Here is a 19065-nt window from a genome sequence, read left to right as displayed (position 1 = left end):
GATAGATAGATGGATGGATGGATGGATAGATAAATAGATAGAAGTCAATTCCGTTTCAAGACAAGTGGTCATTAATGCAGAGTTTCAAGATATGTTTGATCTAATATAGATAAATAGATGATCTACTACAGAGGAAATGTGGAGTTTTCATTTCTATTTCTAATAATTTTTTTGATGGCACTTTTAACACATAGTAAATAATAGTGCTGTGTATCCCTTTAAGGGAACTCCACTGCCACCTTGTGGACACAACTTTAAAAAATTGGTATACAGTTTTGGGGCAGGCTTGTGTATTTTTTCCTCGGGCTTGTTTTCACTCGGAGTTGGCTAAACAAATGTGTGCCGTGGAGTCACGAGTCGGTGGATCACAGTTCAGGTGGATCTAGATGATGGACACGGAGAAGAGAGTCCAAAGGAGTACACGCGGACTACACGAGCAGATTTCACCGCTGCATTTCACGAATCAGTAACAGCTAAACATTTTCTCAGACTCGTATGACAACAGCGGTCGGTCACTGGCCGCAGGACAGCGAGTGTGTGATTGCCGAGCTTGATTTGCTCCCTTGCTGCGAAGTTGCTCTCGCGCTTTTCCTGTTTATATGAGCTTCGAATGCGTAACGAGCTTTACATTGGCGAGACCACTTGTTGAAATCTCACGAAACTAAGTTCAGTATTGGGTGAAATAAGATTGATTGAATTTACCATACAAGTGGGCCGTTTGAAGAGTCGAACGACTGTTGGTTATCATTTAAGTTACAGTTCGTTTGTGATATTTGGATTGTGTCATATCGCTCATTAGCTGGTGAACGTTAGCTGTCACGGCTGACTTTATCCTGTACCTGACCGAGCAATATCAATCAATTACTCGCATTTAGACAGTTATATCACCAACTGTCTATCTTAATTCATAAATAATGGTGGGCTCTTAAATATTTATGCGGAATAACAAAATATATACATAATTTAAATTGTTCTCGTCAGAATCTAAAGTATTTAGCTCGCAAGCTAGGGTCGCTACTGAACTTGTTTCGTAAATCCAAGTGAAATATTTAAGCTTTTCTGTTTGGCGTTGCACAGTATTAGACATTTTGTCCTATTTCCCCACGATACAAAGCAAGAGCTTGTTTAAGTTAGTGATGCCAAACGAAACCGTCATAAACGCTTGAATATTTAGCGATGTCCAGTTTCCTGACAAACTTTTAGCAAATTCGGCTCATCGCCTTCATACAAATATTGGCGTATAAGTATAAGGAACTCCTATATATCATCGTTACTTTGCACTTAAGATGAATTTAAGTCCATTAAGTTGTTAATAATACGGTTTCATCGCTTTTTCCAGCTCATTAATGGTGGCAAAGCTCTTGTCATTAAAGCGACCTCGTCAAACCTCTCTAAAGCATCTGGACTGCACCCTTACACGCATTTCAGACATGGAAGGACAACTTAAGCACATTTGACTTGTATATCGACAACATTCAACCTTCAGTTCCCTGCGAAGTTGATCTCGAAACTCTGCGGCCCAACCATGTCTGGATCCCCGGGCTCGAGTGGCTCCAACCCGCGGAAGTTCAGCGAGAAGATCGCGCTGCACAACCAGAAACAGGCGGAGGAGACGCGGGCCTTCGATCAGCTCATGACAGACCTCACCGTCTCAAGGGTAAGCACAGCCAAATTTGGTAATTACCTCGCTCCCTCGATTTCATACATCAAATGCGGCTGCCTAAGTTTGTCCTATGCGCAACTGAATCACAGTGAATGTAAAATGAGGAGGGATGAGGATGGCAGTGCCTGGCTGCTGTCATTCACACCGCACACATTCATATGGACATCATTAAAGGGCTGATGCCTTCAATTTGTCTGATCATATTTACGAGTCTTCACCTGATCAATCGTTAATTATATTTTGCCTGAGCTGTAAGTAGCAAACTTAATTTTTCTTTGAATGCAGATGATTTTGATAGATTTTGAAGTCACCATGGCAACCATAGTTTCCAGCCAAGATGCCATACTTGCTACACTACTGTAAAACTGCATAAAACAACAGCATACAAGACAGAATGAGCACAGAAACAGCAGTGATGTTACTATGATGCTGTCCCTAGGTGGGCAGCTCAATATTGCCTATAACAAATCTTTCCAAACATTTTATGCAAGTTATTATTTTGAATGTGAGAAATGTAAAGTTTGTGTATAGTAAATTTGCAGCTGTGGAAAGGAGGGAGTTTATTTGTATGCACTTTGTAATGGATAATGTACAGTCAGTCAGTGGTTATTGGAAATTAAACCCAACATGGCTATCAGGCCCTTAAAACGGAAGGTTCTTCTAAAATAACCACCTTCAGGTTTATATGATCCCTTCAAGATCTTATTCAATTTGTAGAATTTAATCGTAAACATAATAATAGTTTTCATATTCATTTAAAAAGTGCTTTTTCAAAACTCAAGGTTGCTTTACAAGGTTGTTGGTTTGGCGATAGTACACTCTTAAAAATGCTGGGTTAAATACAACCCAGTGCTGGGTAAAATAGGGACAAACCCAGCAATTGGGTTGTTTTGACCCAGCGGTTGGGTTAAATGTTTAACCCAACCTTCTGGGTAACCCAACCGCTGGGTCAAAACAGCCCAATTCCTGGGTTTGTCCCTATTTTACCCAGCACTGGGTTGTATTTAACCCAGCATTTTTTAGTGTAACCAGTTGACTGTACATGATCTTGCATATTACATGGCTGCTTACCAAATAAATCTTAGACAACACAAGTTATATAGTGGTAGTTATACAGTGTTGACCTTGACAATGATCATAATTCAGAAATACTTTACCACTGGTTGTAGCAACTAACCAACCAGAATCATGTATTCCAACGAGTGAAAAATCAACAAGAGAGTATGTAAAAACCAATCAGCACTCTTAAAAATAAACATTCCGAAAAGTTTTTGCAGTAAGGCTGTATAAGAAACATTTTGGGTTCCCCAAAGAACTTATTAGTAAACGCTTCTTATTATAACCTTTTTTTCCTTCAGTGTGAGTATTTTCATCATCTTGTAATGAAGAGTGCTACAACTTGACTGATTTAATATGCCCACCTGTAGATATGCCCTTGAGAAGATTCACTAATAGTTTATGATTTTAAATATGAACTGTAGTAACTGGTTCTTTGTTGTTAGAATTTATGGTTACCCTGGTAAACATAGGGGTCATGTCAGAGGCTTTTAGTGTGCTGAGCTGCTTTGCATTTTCAGTTTCATTTACATGCACATCATGTAAACATTTAAAGGCGCTAATACATCATGATCACACTTGTAATGTTGAACATCATCCTCTATAGCTTTAGACTGACCAGTGAAAGATGAGAGAGCTGAACAAATTCAGGGTGCTTAAAGGGATAGTTCACCTAAAAAGGAAAGTTCTCTCATTAATTGCTCACCCTCATGTAGTTCCAAACCTGTAACACCGTGTCCTAACTACACACTACACGAGACAAGATTCCAGCGACAAGCAATTTGGGTGTCCACATCAGACGCGATGCGACGCGACAGAATCAATCAAGTATCACAGCCAATCAGAAGCGTGTGTGGGCGGGCTCTCTCTGGAAGCGCACTGCACTCGCAAGAAATGGATACACTTATGATCTAATTCATAAATGTTCAAGCTTTCATCATTAAATGTACATACTGAGTGACTGATAACATCTATGTTATGGAATACACTCGTTGGTTTGCAGTGAGTTCACAGTTTTAATGGACATCTTTACTTTAATTTATTTTCAAGATCTGAGGTAAACTATCTGTTGTTGCTTTCAGTATGGCTATAAGGTCACACAAAATTATATTTAAACTCATATTAGAGACATTTAACTTGTGTGTTTGTTGTTCCAGCCGCAACGTCGCGGAATTAGAAACCGTTTCTAAATGAGATATTTTGCGTGTCGCCGTCGCGGCTAGTTAGGACAAAAACTCCGATTAACATGGAAAAGATACCTTTTATCGAGTGTCGCGGCGTGTAGTTAGGACATGGTGTAAGACCTTCGTTCATCTTTGGAACACAAATGGAAATATTTTTGATGAAATTCGAGAGCTTTCTGACCTTCCATAGACAGCCAATCAACTACCACGTTCAAGGCCCAGAAAGGTAGTAAGGACATTGTTAAAATAGTCCAAGTGACATCAGTGGTTCAAATGTAAAGTTTTTCATAAATTTCTAATTTTGGGGTAAACAATCCCTTTAACTGTGAGTTGTGGAAAAACGCTTGTGCGTACTGTATCTTAACAAGACTGAGTTTAGAGTTTGGGTTATGTTTTAGTTTTTGCTGATGCCTGCAGTGGATTTTTTTTTAGCTTTCAAAGTATGGTTTAGAGAAGGGTTAAGAAATGTCAGTCAGGTGTAGTGGTTTAACTACTGGTCTTTCACCAGTGGGAAATGTTTTAGCAGAGGGCAGCTCTGCCTCAGACAGCGCACTGTCTCTGTGTGGAGTCTGTAGGCGGGAATGAATGAATATGATCTGCCAGTTCATTATTTGGCTGCCTTCTCTTCTAGGGCACAAGAACATGTGGTTGTGTTATAGTAAGTGTCAGAGTTTAAAGTCATACCTCTTTACAAACAATCTGCCTTGACAATGGAATCAGCCCTGGAGGAAAATGCTAAAAAAATAGCAAGTTTGTGTTTTAAAAAAAGCATTTCTTGAATTGTATAAATTTTTAAACATTGTGTTCTGTCACAAACCTCTCAGTACTACATACATAAATCGGAATGGGCTGATAGCCAAATACTGATTATTGTGAGAATTGCACTTTTTAACAAACCTTGTTAGCAGTGATCCACAAATGAAATGAATATTTACTGTTCCCTGTGTGGCAGTGATCCCAAAGGAAGCAGCAAAATCTGTCAGTACTACTGACTGTGATGAAATGACTAACACTGCTTCTGGCATTGTTTGATTTCTCTTGAGCCACTCATGTAAACAGCAATGCATCAGTGTTTACACTTTATGCTTTTCGAAGAAATGAAGAACCTACAAATGGCTTAATTATATTTATGGTGTCTGCACATTAAACTGGTATCAACAAAGGCATCGTTTGACACTTTTTTTTTAAATTATTTTTTTATTTTATTTGGTCAAACAGTTGTCATTTTTTAAAACAAGAAAAAGGTTCAGAATTGAATATGCCATTTGATGGTCTGCTTATAGAAACAGATTTGACAACTTCAGGTTTTTATGTATTGGAGAGATTTGGCATAAGGCAACGACCAGATGTTTTCAGAGCAGTTGTGACTCTTTCCATTTCCAGTAGGATTTGATAAACAGAAATGTGTAAACAACTTTTTAAGTTTAACTATAAACCCACTACATGTTTGCATGCAGGAAGTCATCCAGCTGCAGGCGTGCTGACTGTCCATTGGCATGTCCAGCCTTTGCAAGTGGTAGTGGATCAAGGTGTCTGTGTTATTTTTAGATATCAGCACAGTTTTTCAGTCTTTCACACATTCATTGGTGAAAGTTAACAATAAAAACTAAAACTCAGAAGTTAATGCACTGCTGCATGAGGAAAATGTTGAATAGGGAAACCAAAGAACTCTCAATGTTTAGTTTAATTTTAAAGGGGTGGTTCATTGTTTTTTTTTCCTAGGCTTGATTGTGTTTATGGGGTGCAGTCTAACGTGTTAATGCTTCGTTAAAAAAAAACACATTATTTTTCACATAATTTACCTTTATTCCACACCGCTCTGTCTCTTCTCTGAGAAACAGCTGATCATTTCCTGCTTTTATGAATCCCCGCCCTCAGAAATGGGCTCTGATTGGTTAGCTAGCCCAGTGTGTTGTGATTGGCTAAACCGCCTCTAGTGCACGTCTAAACGTCCCGCACCTCACCTCAGTGGCATGTGCTCCGGTTGTATTGTAAACAATGGCGTCGTTAATATCCCTTATCAGTTTGAGCCCGATTGAGAAGCAGAGGATATTATTGAAGAGGATCTTGCAGAACCTGTGCAAGCACGGCTTTTAATGGTAGGCCTATGTTTTTTGTTTGTTGTTTTCTCATACTTTTAGATATGCTGTAAATACTACTGCTTATGTTACCTTTTAATATACGGTTTTATCCTGATTAAAGCTTTAATACAGTACGGCAACTGCACACCATGTTTAATGCTTCTCATAGCTATGTGAAAATAAGTGTATAATTGTAACATTTCATTGTTGGAGCTGAGCTGAATGAGAGAGAGAGATGCAGAGCAGGTCGAGGCCAGGAACAGGATAAGAACGCTGCTTTAGAACATTGATTTCGAAACTTGTGAATCCATTAGAATCGTTAGAAGACAGAATCGCGATTCATATATGAATAGATTTTTACGTGCACCTCTAGTTTTCTTTTCCTCTTCTCTATAGCAGCGCAGCATGGCCTCGCCCCCTTTGCTGCCTTTTCCCAAGGGCGGGGTTTATCTGGGTTTGTGATGTCACGAACCCGGGAAGTAACTTGTTGTAGTCCCTACAAGCCGTTTTTGTAGGCATTTAAACTGCCAGAATTTTAAAAGACCCGTTTGCGTTGAACTTTCAGCTTCATAACTTTGCAGATATTGTTTATGCTCAAACAGCAACATTACACACTAACTAATGTTAAAAAAGTGAAATCGCAATCAACCACCCCTTTAATGTAAAATAATGGAAAATGCTTTCTGGAGGTTGTACTGTAGTAATAATAACAATGTGTGATGTTGACAGGAGAGGAAAACCATAAGCCTAAGCAAGCTTCCCCAGGGAAATCCTCTGCTTCACTAATTAGCTTGGTGCTGCTCCACAGCTGGGGTGTCATTGTTTTGATAACGGCATGCATTGAAAGGCTCGATGTGACTCTCCATGACCCCAGAGTGTGTGCTGAGTGCGAGGATCTGTGCTTGTTTATTAACAAGCCCGTGTTTCTAAGCTGTCTGCCTTGAACAGTGTCAGCAATGGGATTGAAGTAGCATTTTCTTAGTGCTTTTATGTGATGTGAGTGAGGGAGTATTTTGTGGTGTGTTGTTTTATGGCCAATCTTTTTAAACACGATAATCTAGAGTGAGGTTATGTAAGTAGAGGCCAGTATGGGCAAAGCATGATATATGAATGTGTTTCTCACATCTAAATAGGACTGCGCTGTTCATTGAAATAAAGTTGGCTTTTTAAAGCATCAAGAAAATGGACCAAAAACATTGACACATCATGCTCTTCACAGATTTTTGTCCAATCAAATGCTCCTTCTAATACTTCTAGCAGGTAGAAAATTATGGTTCATGTTAACTAAAGCTTATTGGCTATTTTTTAAACAATTAATAGGACAAATACAATACAAGAAAGTATAATGAATTAAAATGTTTAGATACAGTAGGCATATTTAACGGCAGCATTCAAGTAAGAAATAAAATAACCAAATGTCTTAACTGTATGAAATAGGCCTAGCTAAGTATTGATTTTTATTAAAGCTACAAAAGTTCTTCAGCCAAGAGCAGTGATGATTTTCTCTTTATTTAGCTAATTAACATGACTGTAGTCAGACAGCAGTAGGTTTATTAATCTGCTGTCATTTTAAGATCTAATGTAATGAAACGCATCTGATTTTCTCCCAACTGTTCACTTAAATTCACTTAAGACTTCATAGTAGGGATGCAGCGATTAACCGGTTTCACGGTTAACCACGCTTTAAAACGTCACGGTTAATTAATCGTAAAGGTTCCGCTAAACTGAGTGTTTCTGTTACACGGAACGGAACTGTTGCAGCTTGCGCAAAACGAAAAAAGTTACACTAGCGGTGCACCAGCTTAAAATGACGTGCTTATCAGAGGCACGGAGGCTACTGCATGCATTAGATGAACTGTGACAGAGGGGCCAAACAGCGAAGCTTTATTTCCACCAGAGAAACGCTTGTCGATAGTGTGGGACCATTTTGGGTACACCAAGAATGACCAGGGTGTCATTTAAATATTGCTGTAAAAAAACTGCTGCTAAAGAGCGAATACATAATGGATAACCGGCCGGAGCGACGAGACAAAAACATTAAAACCCATTATAAACGAGGCATTTGGAACATCCAGTGGGGACATAATTAAGAATTATAATGATTTATACTGTCTTGCTAGAGTGAGCGGAGGCCGGCTTGACTGAGCGGCGGCGGGCGGGCTTGCTGCAACAACATGTGACGAACCCGGGCTGGACTCCGCTTTGTCCACGGTGAAAGCTGATCCGGCGATCCACAGCGCAAAGTTGATGTATTTCCTCAGCGACCAGCACGGATCAGCTCCAGGCATGACCAAGCAGATATCGTCCTCTTTAGGAAGGCCAAACAAAGTAGTTTGGCTTTTACAACGAAACACACAGCGCCTTCACGACATGGCAGCGACAATACTACAGCGAGAATAAATGTTACGCCTTCTTTCTTTGCGTGAACATTTGGGCGGCGTTATGCAAATCTTCCCACATCGTTACGTAGACATGTGGGGGCGTGTTAGAACGAGCCATTTTAGGTAGGCGTGGTTGACTTTTAAATTTTATAAAGAATATCTTGTTTGGATTTGAGACTTTAGTCTTTGCAACTTTACAGATCTTCTTTATGCACCAAGAGCTTGTAACACTCCAAAGAGAAAGGAAAAATTTAAATCGCATCATATGACCCCCTTTAAGGCCGGGGCACACCAAGCCAACTTCAGAGAACTAGCAGCGATGAAAGCCGACGGCATCTGGACCAAAAAGCTGCACTTGAACTCACCGCTACAGCTGACTGCAAACTAACATGTCTGTTCTCCGCCTGTGTGAGAGGAATTAGCTGTCTATATCAGCAGCTATCAATAGTAAATATTCGTCATTCAAAAGGAAATTACGTAACATAAACAAAGCAGCGCCTGCTTACCATTTTGAATATCAGTAACATTGATAACTTATATAATTATAATGTATAATTTTAAGCAGCTCATGTTATGAAAACATTCGCATATTGGAATGTTTGGGTAAGACCACGTAACATTAGAACAGCCTTCTGTCTGTGCAGCCTTCATTTACTTACTAGTTTTCATAACTTTTGCTTTAATTCTCTTGCATGGACTCATTCCCTAAACTGAACAACCAATCAGAGTTCTCACTTGCTCCGATGGCTCCGATGCCGATTCGGACAAACTACTGCCAACATGAGTCCGATGAGAGCAGACGTGTGGAACATATCAAACAAACTAACAGATGCTCACCGATGGCCAGACGTTGACTGACGGACGACCACTGACTTGGTGTGTCCCGAGCTTAGTTTATCTAATTGTGAACAATTCATCCATGCATATAATTTTTGCATTTCTTTTTGACCTTGTAATTTTTTATAAAAATTACCTTGATCTCAAAAAACGTGATCTTCCAGTGAAAAGACAGACTTCTCTCTAATGATGTATGCAGTACTTCTCCAATAATTTAGTCCACTTAATCCCTGCCCCTTTCTTACAGTTAATTTCAAGTTGGCATTCAGATCTGCCTCCATCCAATCAAGAACCGATGAATAGAAATATGTCGAAATATAATGAAAATAATATAATGATATATTATCAATTTTATCAATGATCCATTTCATTGTACAAAAGATCTTTCACTCGTTCCATTTCATTACAACTTTAAAGAGCAGCTCTATTTGTTAGCAGCATAGTGTGGGCAAAATATAACACAATTTGGAGACATTGCTTCTGAGTTTGTAGTTTTTGCCTACCTTGTTTCTGTTTGAATGTTTTTTTTTTGTCTTTGTTTAATTTATTTAATTGACGTCTTAGCAGAGATGTGAGATTTTAAATATTTATTGAATTGCAATTCAAATGGCAGTTCCAAAATCTGTCAAAACAACTACAATATAATTCAGAGGATGCAATATTATACAGCCCTATATCTAAGCAGTGTGTAATTAAGGTTTTGTTCTCTGGCTTAAAAAAATGTCTGTGTTTTGGATTAAAAAATCGACTTGAGCTTATGTGTAGTAACCCATTGATATCACTAAATGAGGTCAGTCTTTGAGATTCAAATTTTGTCCTTTGGTTAGTAAGAGGAAGGAACGCCTCCTGATTTGCTTGTGCCTGATCAGAATTGATTATTTTCATTGTTTACCCTTGCCGCACAACAAAATCCACACTGTCCTCCAGCTTGAGCTCAGAGGTACACTTAAAACCAAACTCATTTCCAAGAATTTCCACCTCAGTTAAATACATACGTTCTAAAATGCCTCGGCAGACTCTCACTCTTCTTTCTTTTTCAAATGCATTCACTGTGTCTTCCTCTTGATTAAAGGTGCAGTTCCAGAAGATCCAGCAGCTCCGTCTGTCACAGAACCGGGCACAGTACTATGGTGGCTCGCTGCCCAACGTCAACCAAATAGGCAATGCCAGCACTGATTTCCAGGTACCTGAGTTCCCCTCCATTCACTTATCTAAGTCTACTAAATCTGTCCAGCAAGTCATGTTCATTTAGGAGAAGATAAGCCCCAGCCATATGCTCTGCTTTTCTACCCTCAGATAAACGATGTCAAGAGATGGTAATTGCAAACCTTCTCCTTAAAAAACAAAGAGTGTATTTGTCCCCACCTCTTAGTCTGCCCTCCCTTTGCCTACTCCTTCAGTACACTACTTTCTCCACAAGTACACTTGATACAGCGGTGCAATCCAAAAGCCAAAGAACTGTATCTGTGTCTATCCCCTATGGAGAGGAGTGTTGTATACCTTCAGATGAAAGTGCTCTTGTTGCTGTGAATAAAGCTTCTTTAAGACATCGAGCAGTGATCCCAACTTTTTGTCTGCCATGACTCAGAAACCAACCCTAGAAAGGTAAAAGCACTTTGGAGTAGAGTGAGTTCACCTGGGGACACAAGCTAATGGTGGCACTTTTAAATGTATGTGTGTATTTTGTTTGTTTATTCTGCATGTCCTGAAATATGAAGGCTCTGATGTCTTTTTACTATTTAAGTCATTTATGACAGATTTTTACATTTGTGAGAAAAGTGTTAACCAAGAAGGTGTTTTTCCACAGGGGACTTTTCCCACCGGACTGGACTCTGTGCGAGGGACCAGACACCATGGTCTGGTGGAAAGGGTACATCGAGACCGCAATCGGATCAACTCACCACACCGCAGGCCCATTGACAAGCACGGGCGGCAGATATCCTTTAAGTTCACTAGCATAAAGCCTTTGTACTGGAAAAGAGTGATCTGTGAGGGTCTTTACTTATGCTTACGCTAGTAGACGCATCATTATTATGAGCTCACAATGTTGCATGTGTCATACATGTTGACCTTTGCTCATGTGGGCAGCTTTTTTTGAGGCTTCAGGCTGTGTGATGATCCTTTATGTATTGATATTCCCACTGCTGCACTGTGGGTGTGAATGTGTGGGTAACTGCAATAACCTGCTGTTTTCTCCCCGCTTATGTTTGGTTTTTTTTTTCTTTCAGTGAGAACCGTTTAGAGATTTGAATATCAGTACTCTGGTGTCCTCATTAGTGGGTGATTAACAAACCTTGCCGCCGATCGTATTGCGCATTCTGCCGCTAGTTCTGCATTCATTCAGCCCGCAGGTTGATGAAGTCACTGGCTACGCCGGCCCGGCCGGTCTTTTATCCTCCTCGGTTGTGTAGTTGATGGATTTCTTTCATCAATTTTTCAGTGGTTGTCTGTAAGCTTAATCGTCTGTGGGCTCAATGATCATTTCGGTCTGCAGATTTTGCCTTGTGAGTTACCACACTGTTTTGAAGATGTGGAATGCACGAACTGTCGTCCACTGATCTAGTTTTGAAGCAACAGAGGTTTTGAATTATCTAGTACCAGAGTAAGGAGCTACTCCGTAGTCCTTAATATTGGGATCGTTTGGGAATGGTCCACTTGCTCTGATGCCGTGCCATACGGAGAGACAACAAAGGCAGCGTGAGGGAGACAGAAGAAAAAAAGTGTGGCAGAGTTGAGTTACGTAAGAGCTTTGAATGATGGGTTCAAAGTAATTCCACACGGTTTGCCACGGCCGCCCTTGTTCTTTGAGCGGGAAAAGGCATTTGTGACCACAGTCATGCTAAAAACTGCAAGACCTGTTTGTCAGAACTCTGTCGACTCTGTGCTCTGTGAATTGAACCACTCCCTCCCCAAGAGCTAAAGATATTCAGGCTTATTCTCGCGGGTTCCTTCAGAGTCTGATGATTTTTTTTTTCTTCTTCATCTCGTTGTCTGTTTATATTGATACATTTTTGATTGTTCACATTAATTGCTAAACACTTGTTTCTATTTGTCTCTGAAACAGAAAATTATTTTAATGGGTTGTTATTGTCTTCAAATCTCTTTGCTCTAGGCTCAAAGCTTTCAGGTTTTTGTTGTTGCTTTCAGTTTGAGAATTCAACATATGTTGAAGGCTTACTAACACTCATTAATCTGATGCAGCAGAGAGTCCAGATTGATATAGTTCCATTCTAACTCGTTCTTCAGGGACTTGTTTGTGGTGCATCTCTGTTTCTCATACTGAAAGTTAGGGATTTAAACAAACCCCCGAATGTTTAACTTTGTAAACTCTAATTTTTCCTGCACGTTTTTTTAACAATGATTTTTACATTTACATTTTGGCAGCTGCTTTTACCAAAGCAACTTATATTACATTCATGCTCTACATTTGACCAGTTCATCCATTCACTGGAAATCAAACCTATGACCTTGGCATTGCTAACGCCATGCTTTACTGTTTGAGCTACAGGAATGCATTCCTTTCTCGGATTATTGAATTGAAAATTTGAAGGGGTCCAAGGGGGAGGGGGGGCCGTCGCGATCTCTTTCTGGGGGGGGCCTATAAAATTAAAAAATCAATTAAAATGCATATTCAGCAGTAAAATAAACTAATATTACCAACACCAACATCTATAAAAAACATTAGTGCTGTCTGTCAGTCGATTAAATTTTTTTTATTAATCACACATTTTTCTGTAATTAATCATGATTAATTGCATATTAATATATTGTCATAATTTTACATTGATCCTCCAAATTAATGTTGAAACAACCCATATTTTAAATGTTTAATGGCATGTCTTTACTAAGTAGCCTATTATTAACAAAGGCCAGTATTTTTGATACCAATACTGCTACTGATGTCTCGATTAATTACATTTTCACCTCAATTTTAGCCATTAATTATAGCCATTCAACATTACAGTATAATTGAAAGACATTATTTTTAATATATAGTAGGCTCTGAAAAATATAACTTTTTATTTAAGTGAAATTAAAACAATCTTTAAATGAAAACAATCTGCAAAGTTGTTAATCAAAAAAGTGCATGATAAATAAAGATATTGTCTCTCAAAAGAGAGAGTCGATTCTGAATCTTCTTAACGAGTCGTCATATTTTCGAATCTTCTGCCTGTTACCGGTATACGTCACTGGGTAACACATTTGCATAATCCCCGCTTGACTGCCCAGTCTGACCTGCCCACAAACACTTCCGCTAGTTATGTGTTTACATCATGTTGAGAAGACGCTGTGTTCAAGGATACCACAGAAATACAATTCAATCCTTTTGTTGTGTGCATGTCATTTTACCAAGGACTGCTTCTCTTATCTTGGCTTTTATCTTCGTTGGCTTCTAATCTTCTTAATTTGGACTACCAAGCTCTCCGAACCACAACCTGTAAGTACGATTGATACGTTATGTGTACATTTTCAACTGAGTGCTCAAAATTTCAAGTTTTTGTGCTAATATGTGATGTATACCTGCAGCTTTAGGTTTCCAGGTAAAGCACGATATCACTGTTTTACTGAAGTACTTCTGATAATTCGCTGTGAACCCACTATTTCCTAAGAATGTGTCGATTAATGTAGACTGACGTTGTTCTAATTACTTCGTTTAATAATAAAGAATGTAGTATAGCACACAGACTTTAATCGTTGTGAAATTGCTGTTTATTTTGCTGCACTGGCAGTTATAGGGTTTAAAGCGGGAGCGACGAGCGAGTTAGGCTGGTGCGCCTGTGATACAGCTGTTCTGTGTTCTGATTAAAAGTTAAGACGGACCGTCTTTTGTCTGTCGTTCTTCAAACATTACAGTATAGACATATTTTGGTTCACAAACTGTATTGCTTCATCAGTTAGTCACGTTAGCACTCGGCTAACGTATCCACCATGATTGTTTTAAGTGTTCACAGTTTAGCACAGGGCTATTCAATTAGTTTCATTTGAGGGCCGGATTATTGAATTGAAAATTTGAAGGGGTCCAAGGGGGAGGGGGGCCGTCGCGATCTCTTTCTGGGGGGGGCCTATAAAATTAAAAAATCAATTAAAATGCATATTCAGCAGTAAAATAAACTAATATTACCAACACCAACATCTATAAAAAACATTAGTGCTGTCTGTCAGTCGATTAAATTTTTTATTTTTTTTTAAATGTTTTTGTCAGTTGAAGAGCTACTGGCGCACTGTCTGAAGCGTCTCGGCGTGTGTGCGTACAGCCGAACGCGCAGCCTTTCAAACTGTACTCCATCTGATAATTATCTTCGTTCAGTGTCTGCGCTATTTCTCATTTAAGTGAAATTAAAACAATCTTCACATAAACTATAAATTGTATTTTTAGTTTTATTATAGTTTTTTGGCATAATTTTGTGTTTTTGTCAGTTGAAGAGCTACTGGCGCACTGTCTGAAGCGTCTCGGCGTGTGTGCGTACAGCCGAACGCGCAGCCTTTCAAACTGTACTCCATCTGATAATTATCTTCGTTCAGTGTCTGCGCTATTTCTACCAGAAGTTATGACCGATAACACTGTCTTTATACTCATTTAAACTAGAGTTGGGGATATCTCATAACCCCCTCACACAAGCGCTTGTCAACGCTGCCGTCTATTGATGTTGCGGACTCCGGTAGGTTGTTGTTGCGTCTCTTCCATTTCTTTTTTGGCTGTGTGAAACAATGGCCCGGGCCAGTGATGCCACCTTGTGGACAAACTAATTAGTGCAAAAACAATTCAAGGCGTACAGGTGCATCTCAATAAATTAGAATGTCGTGGAAAAGTTCATTTATTTCAGTAATTCAACTCAAATTGTGAAACTCGTGTATTAAATAAATTCAATGCACACAGACTGAAGTAGTTTAAGTCTTTGGTTCTTTTAATTGTGATGAGTTTGGCTAAAACCCACCAATTCACTATCTCAACAAATTAGAATATGGTGACATGCCAATCAGCTAATCAACTCAAAACACCTGCAAAGGTTTCCTGAGCCTTCAAAATGGTCTCTCAGTTTGGTTCACTAGGCTACACAATCATGGGGAAGACTGCTGATCTGACAGTTGTCCAGAAGACAATCACTGACACCCTTCACAAGGAGGGTAAGCCACAAACATTAATTGCCAAAGAAGCTGGCTGTTCACAGAGTGCTGTATCCAAGCATGTTAAAAGAAAGTTGAGTGGAAGGAAAAAGTGTAGAAGAAAAAGATGCACAACCAACCGAGAAAACCGCAGCCTTATGAGGATTGTCAAGCAAAATCAATTCAAGAATTTGAGTGAACTTCACAAGGAATGGACTGAGGCTGGGGTCAAGGCATCAAGAGCCACCACACACAGACGTGTCAAGGAATTTGGCTACAGTTGTCGTATTCCTCTTGTTAAGCCACTCCTGAACCACAAACAACGTCAGAGGCGTCTTACCTGGGCTAAGGAGAAGAAGAACTGGACTGTTGCCCAGTGGTCCAAAGTCCTCTTTTCAGATGAGAGCAAGTTTTGTATTTCATTTGGAAACCAAGGTCCTAGAGTCTGGAGGAAGGGTGGAGAAGCTCATAGCCCAAGTTGCTTGAAGTCCAGTGTTAAGTTTCAACAGTCTGTGATGATTTGGGGTGCAATGTCATCTGCTGGTGTTGGTCCATTGTGTTTTTTGAAAACCAACGTCACTGCACCCGTTTACCAAGAAATTTTGGAGCACTTCATGCTTCCTTCTGCTGACCAGCTTTTTGAAGATGCTGATTTCATTTTCCAGCAGGATTTGGCACCTGCCCACACTGCCAAAAGCACCAAAAGTTGGTTAAATGACCATGGTGTTGGTGTGCTTGACTGGCCAGCAAACTCACCAGACCTGAACCCCATAGAGAATCTATGGGGTATTGTCAAGAGGAAAATGAGAAACAAGAGACCAAAAAATGCAGATGAGCTGAAGGCCACTGTCAAAGAAACCTGGGCTTCCATACCACCTCAGCAGTGCCACAAACTGATCACCTCCATGCCACGCCAAATTGAGGCAGTAATTAAAGCAAAAGGAGCCCCTACCAAGTATTGAGTACATGTACAGTTGGGGTAAGGGGGTAAGGAGAAGAAGAACTGGACTGTTGCCCAGTGGTCCAAAGTCCTCTTTTCAGATGAGAGCAAGTTCATTTGGAAATTTGGAATCCAAGGTCCTAGAGTCTGGAGGAAGGGAGGAGAAGCTCATAGCCCAAGTTGCTTGAAGTCCAGTGTTAAGTTTCCACAGTCTGTGATGATTTGGGGTGCAATGTCATCTGCTGGTGTTGGTCCATTGTGTTTTTTGAAAACCAACGTCACTGCACCCGTTTACCAAGAAATTTTGGAGCACTTCATGCTTCCTTCTGCTGACCAGCTTTTTGAAGATGCTGATTTCATTTTCCAGCAGGATTTGGCACATGCCCACACTGCCAAAAGTTGGTTAAATGAGCATGGTGTTGGTGTGCTTGACTGGCCAGCAAACTCACCAGACCTGAACCCCAGAGAATCTATGGGGTATTGTCAAGAGGAAAATGAGAAACAAGAGACCAAAAAATGCAGATGAGCTGAAGGCCACTGTCAAAGAAAGCTGAGCTTCCATACCACCTCAGCAGTGCCACAAACTGATCACCTCCATGCCACGCCGAATTGAGGCAGTAATTAAAGCAAAAGGAGCCTCTACCAAGTATTGAGTTCATGTACAGTAAATGAACATACTTTCCAGAAGGCCAACAATTCACTAAAAAGTTTTTTTATTGGTCTTATGAAATATTCTAATTTGTTGAGATGAGTGAATTGGTGGGTTTTTGTTAAATGTGAGCCAAAATCATCACAATTAAAAGAACCAAAGACTTAAACTACTTCAGTCTGTGTGCATTGAATTTATTTAATACACGAGTTTCACAATTTGAGTAGAATTACTGAAATAAATGAACTTTTCCACGACATTCTAATTTATTGAGATGCACCTGTATGTGCGACCTGCGTGTACTCTTCCCTCGGGCCGGATAAAGATGATTGGCGGGCTGGGTTGTGCTTGTGGGCTGCCAATTGAATAACCCTGGTTTAGCAGTTAAACTTAAGCTGTGGGCACGATTCGGTTGCATAAATGTTTTTGTATTTTATGTCATTATTATAAGAACGGATTGGAGCACTATATTATTGTTCTATGTAAAGGTGCTTTGTCAATGGTAGCGCTCGCTAACTTGCTCAAGGACTCCTTTCTGTGCCAATCACAACAGGTTTGGCCAGCTGACCAATCAGAGCAGAGCAGGCTTATGGAAGGGAGGGGTTTGCTCCGAACTTGCTTGAAACGAATCGTTTCGAAATCATTGGCAAATGACTCTAATATTCAATGTATATTCTGAGAAAATTACAGTGTTTTCTGACCTTAGATGCATTTAAACCTGTTGTAGGGGACTCCAACACAATATTAGGACACTGTAAAATACCATATGACCTGCTCTTTCAGTCACACTGCTTGTTGAGAAGCTTGCTGTTACTTTTCTAAGCGATCACACTTATTTTTTATCAGGTACCACTCAGAACACTTTTGGCGCATATACACTGCAAAGTCTAAGGAGTGAATCCTACAGAGTCACTTCTGACATTTTGATGAGTGGTAATCATAATAATGTTTTGGCATCCATGAGTGATAAACAAGAATGCAAACAAATGTTTAAGCCCGAGTACGATTCGGAAGCAGAAGAAAATGAATCGGTGCAACTACAACGATTGCAGCGGTCAGCTTCAGCATGGTGATTGCTTGCACTTGCTATTTTTTTTTTTATAGTTCTAAAACTATTATTTTAACTACTTGTTGGATGTCTATAATTAATTAATATTTAGACAAACTGGCAACATGTTGAGAGTAATTAAGAAATGAGACAAACAAACGAAAACGTTCTCATTCAGATGCTCAGGCACATTGTTAAAAAATCTCCCTGATTTGATTTATTGTAGAATATTATTGTAGCGTAATCACTCATACATGTAAAATCGAGGACAGTTTTATTTTCTCTAAGTAAACCACTATATTATTGCTTCTTGTTTAAGCATCTGCTTTAAAACAGTGAGCTGTTTTTGGCAGTGTTGGCATGTCCACTTATTAGTATATTTGGGATTGTTTTTTTATATATATAAATATGGGCAATCATGGGTTGGGATTATATAGAGTTTTGGCCTTATTTAGGCTTATTTCTGTGATGAAAATCGCTTATTTTGATCTTATTTTGTTGGACCCAGCCTGATCTGGCAACACTGTCTCTGTGACTGTATGTATATATATATATATATATATATATACTGTATATGTGGTGCCCATAGACTGCAGGGCCTCTAAAAACAACTACAGTACAGAGATACCAACTCGAGTCAAAATATGTGAATAAAAAAAAAAAGATAAATTGGCAAAAGCTTAATCTGAAATGTGAAATTAAAAAATTAGAAAATCTACAAATAAATGCTACTTCATAATATTAATAAATACTACAGTAGTATATAAATAATACTAAAATAACACTGGCTGCAGTGTGTTCATACCCCACAGTGATGTGCTAAAAAGCACTCAGAACACCTTCGCAACCACATGGCAATGCCATGAAAACCACATACATCACCACTAACATTATGATGACAAGTTTTTTTTAGCTATATGCCACTTACATTTTCTTAAAAAAAACTTCTTAAACTCCAAACTACAATCTACATTTAATCTAAATGAACTGAGACTCTCTAAATAAACATTCGTCCACTAAAGCATTTCATTTTCATGCCACTGTAATTCTGCTGAGTGAGAGAATATGAGGAAGGATTCAAAGCCCAAATTTGCTTTCGCTCTGATTTCACCCCCCCACCC

At 39.4% G+C, this 19065-nt stretch overlaps 1 protein-coding gene across 2 annotated transcripts in view; it reads left to right on the top strand.

Annotated features, from left to right (window-relative positions):
• Nucleotides 1–264: 264 nt before the first annotated feature.
• LOC107596420 (CREB-regulated transcription coactivator 3-like) overlaps nt 265–19065 on the top strand; it is a 52690-nt gene continuing 33889 nt past the window's right edge. Inside the window, exons 1-4 of one of the 2 annotated variants that reach the window (XM_016287154.1) lie at nt 265–466; nt 1340–1657; nt 10275–10385; nt 11010–11138. In XM_016287154.1, coding sequence (XP_016142640.1) covers nt 1526–1657; nt 10275–10385; nt 11010–11138 — 372 coding nt within the window. In that variant the 5' untranslated portion in view covers nt 265–466; nt 1340–1525. Of the gene's footprint in view, nt 1658–10274; nt 10386–11009; nt 11139–19065 lie in introns of both variants that reach the window. The other variant, XM_016287155.1, reaches the window with a different exon arrangement.

This window comes from Sinocyclocheilus grahami, unplaced genomic scaffold (assembly GCF_001515645.1).
Source record: "Sinocyclocheilus grahami isolate Dianchi unplaced genomic scaffold, SAMN03320097.WGS_v1.1 scaffold219.1, whole genome shotgun sequence".
In the NCBI taxonomy this organism is placed as follows: Eukaryota; Metazoa; Chordata; class Actinopteri; order Cypriniformes; family Cyprinidae; genus Sinocyclocheilus; species Sinocyclocheilus grahami.
Note: the sequence above shows the minus strand (reverse complement) of the source record. Positions and strands in the feature narration are given on the sequence as shown.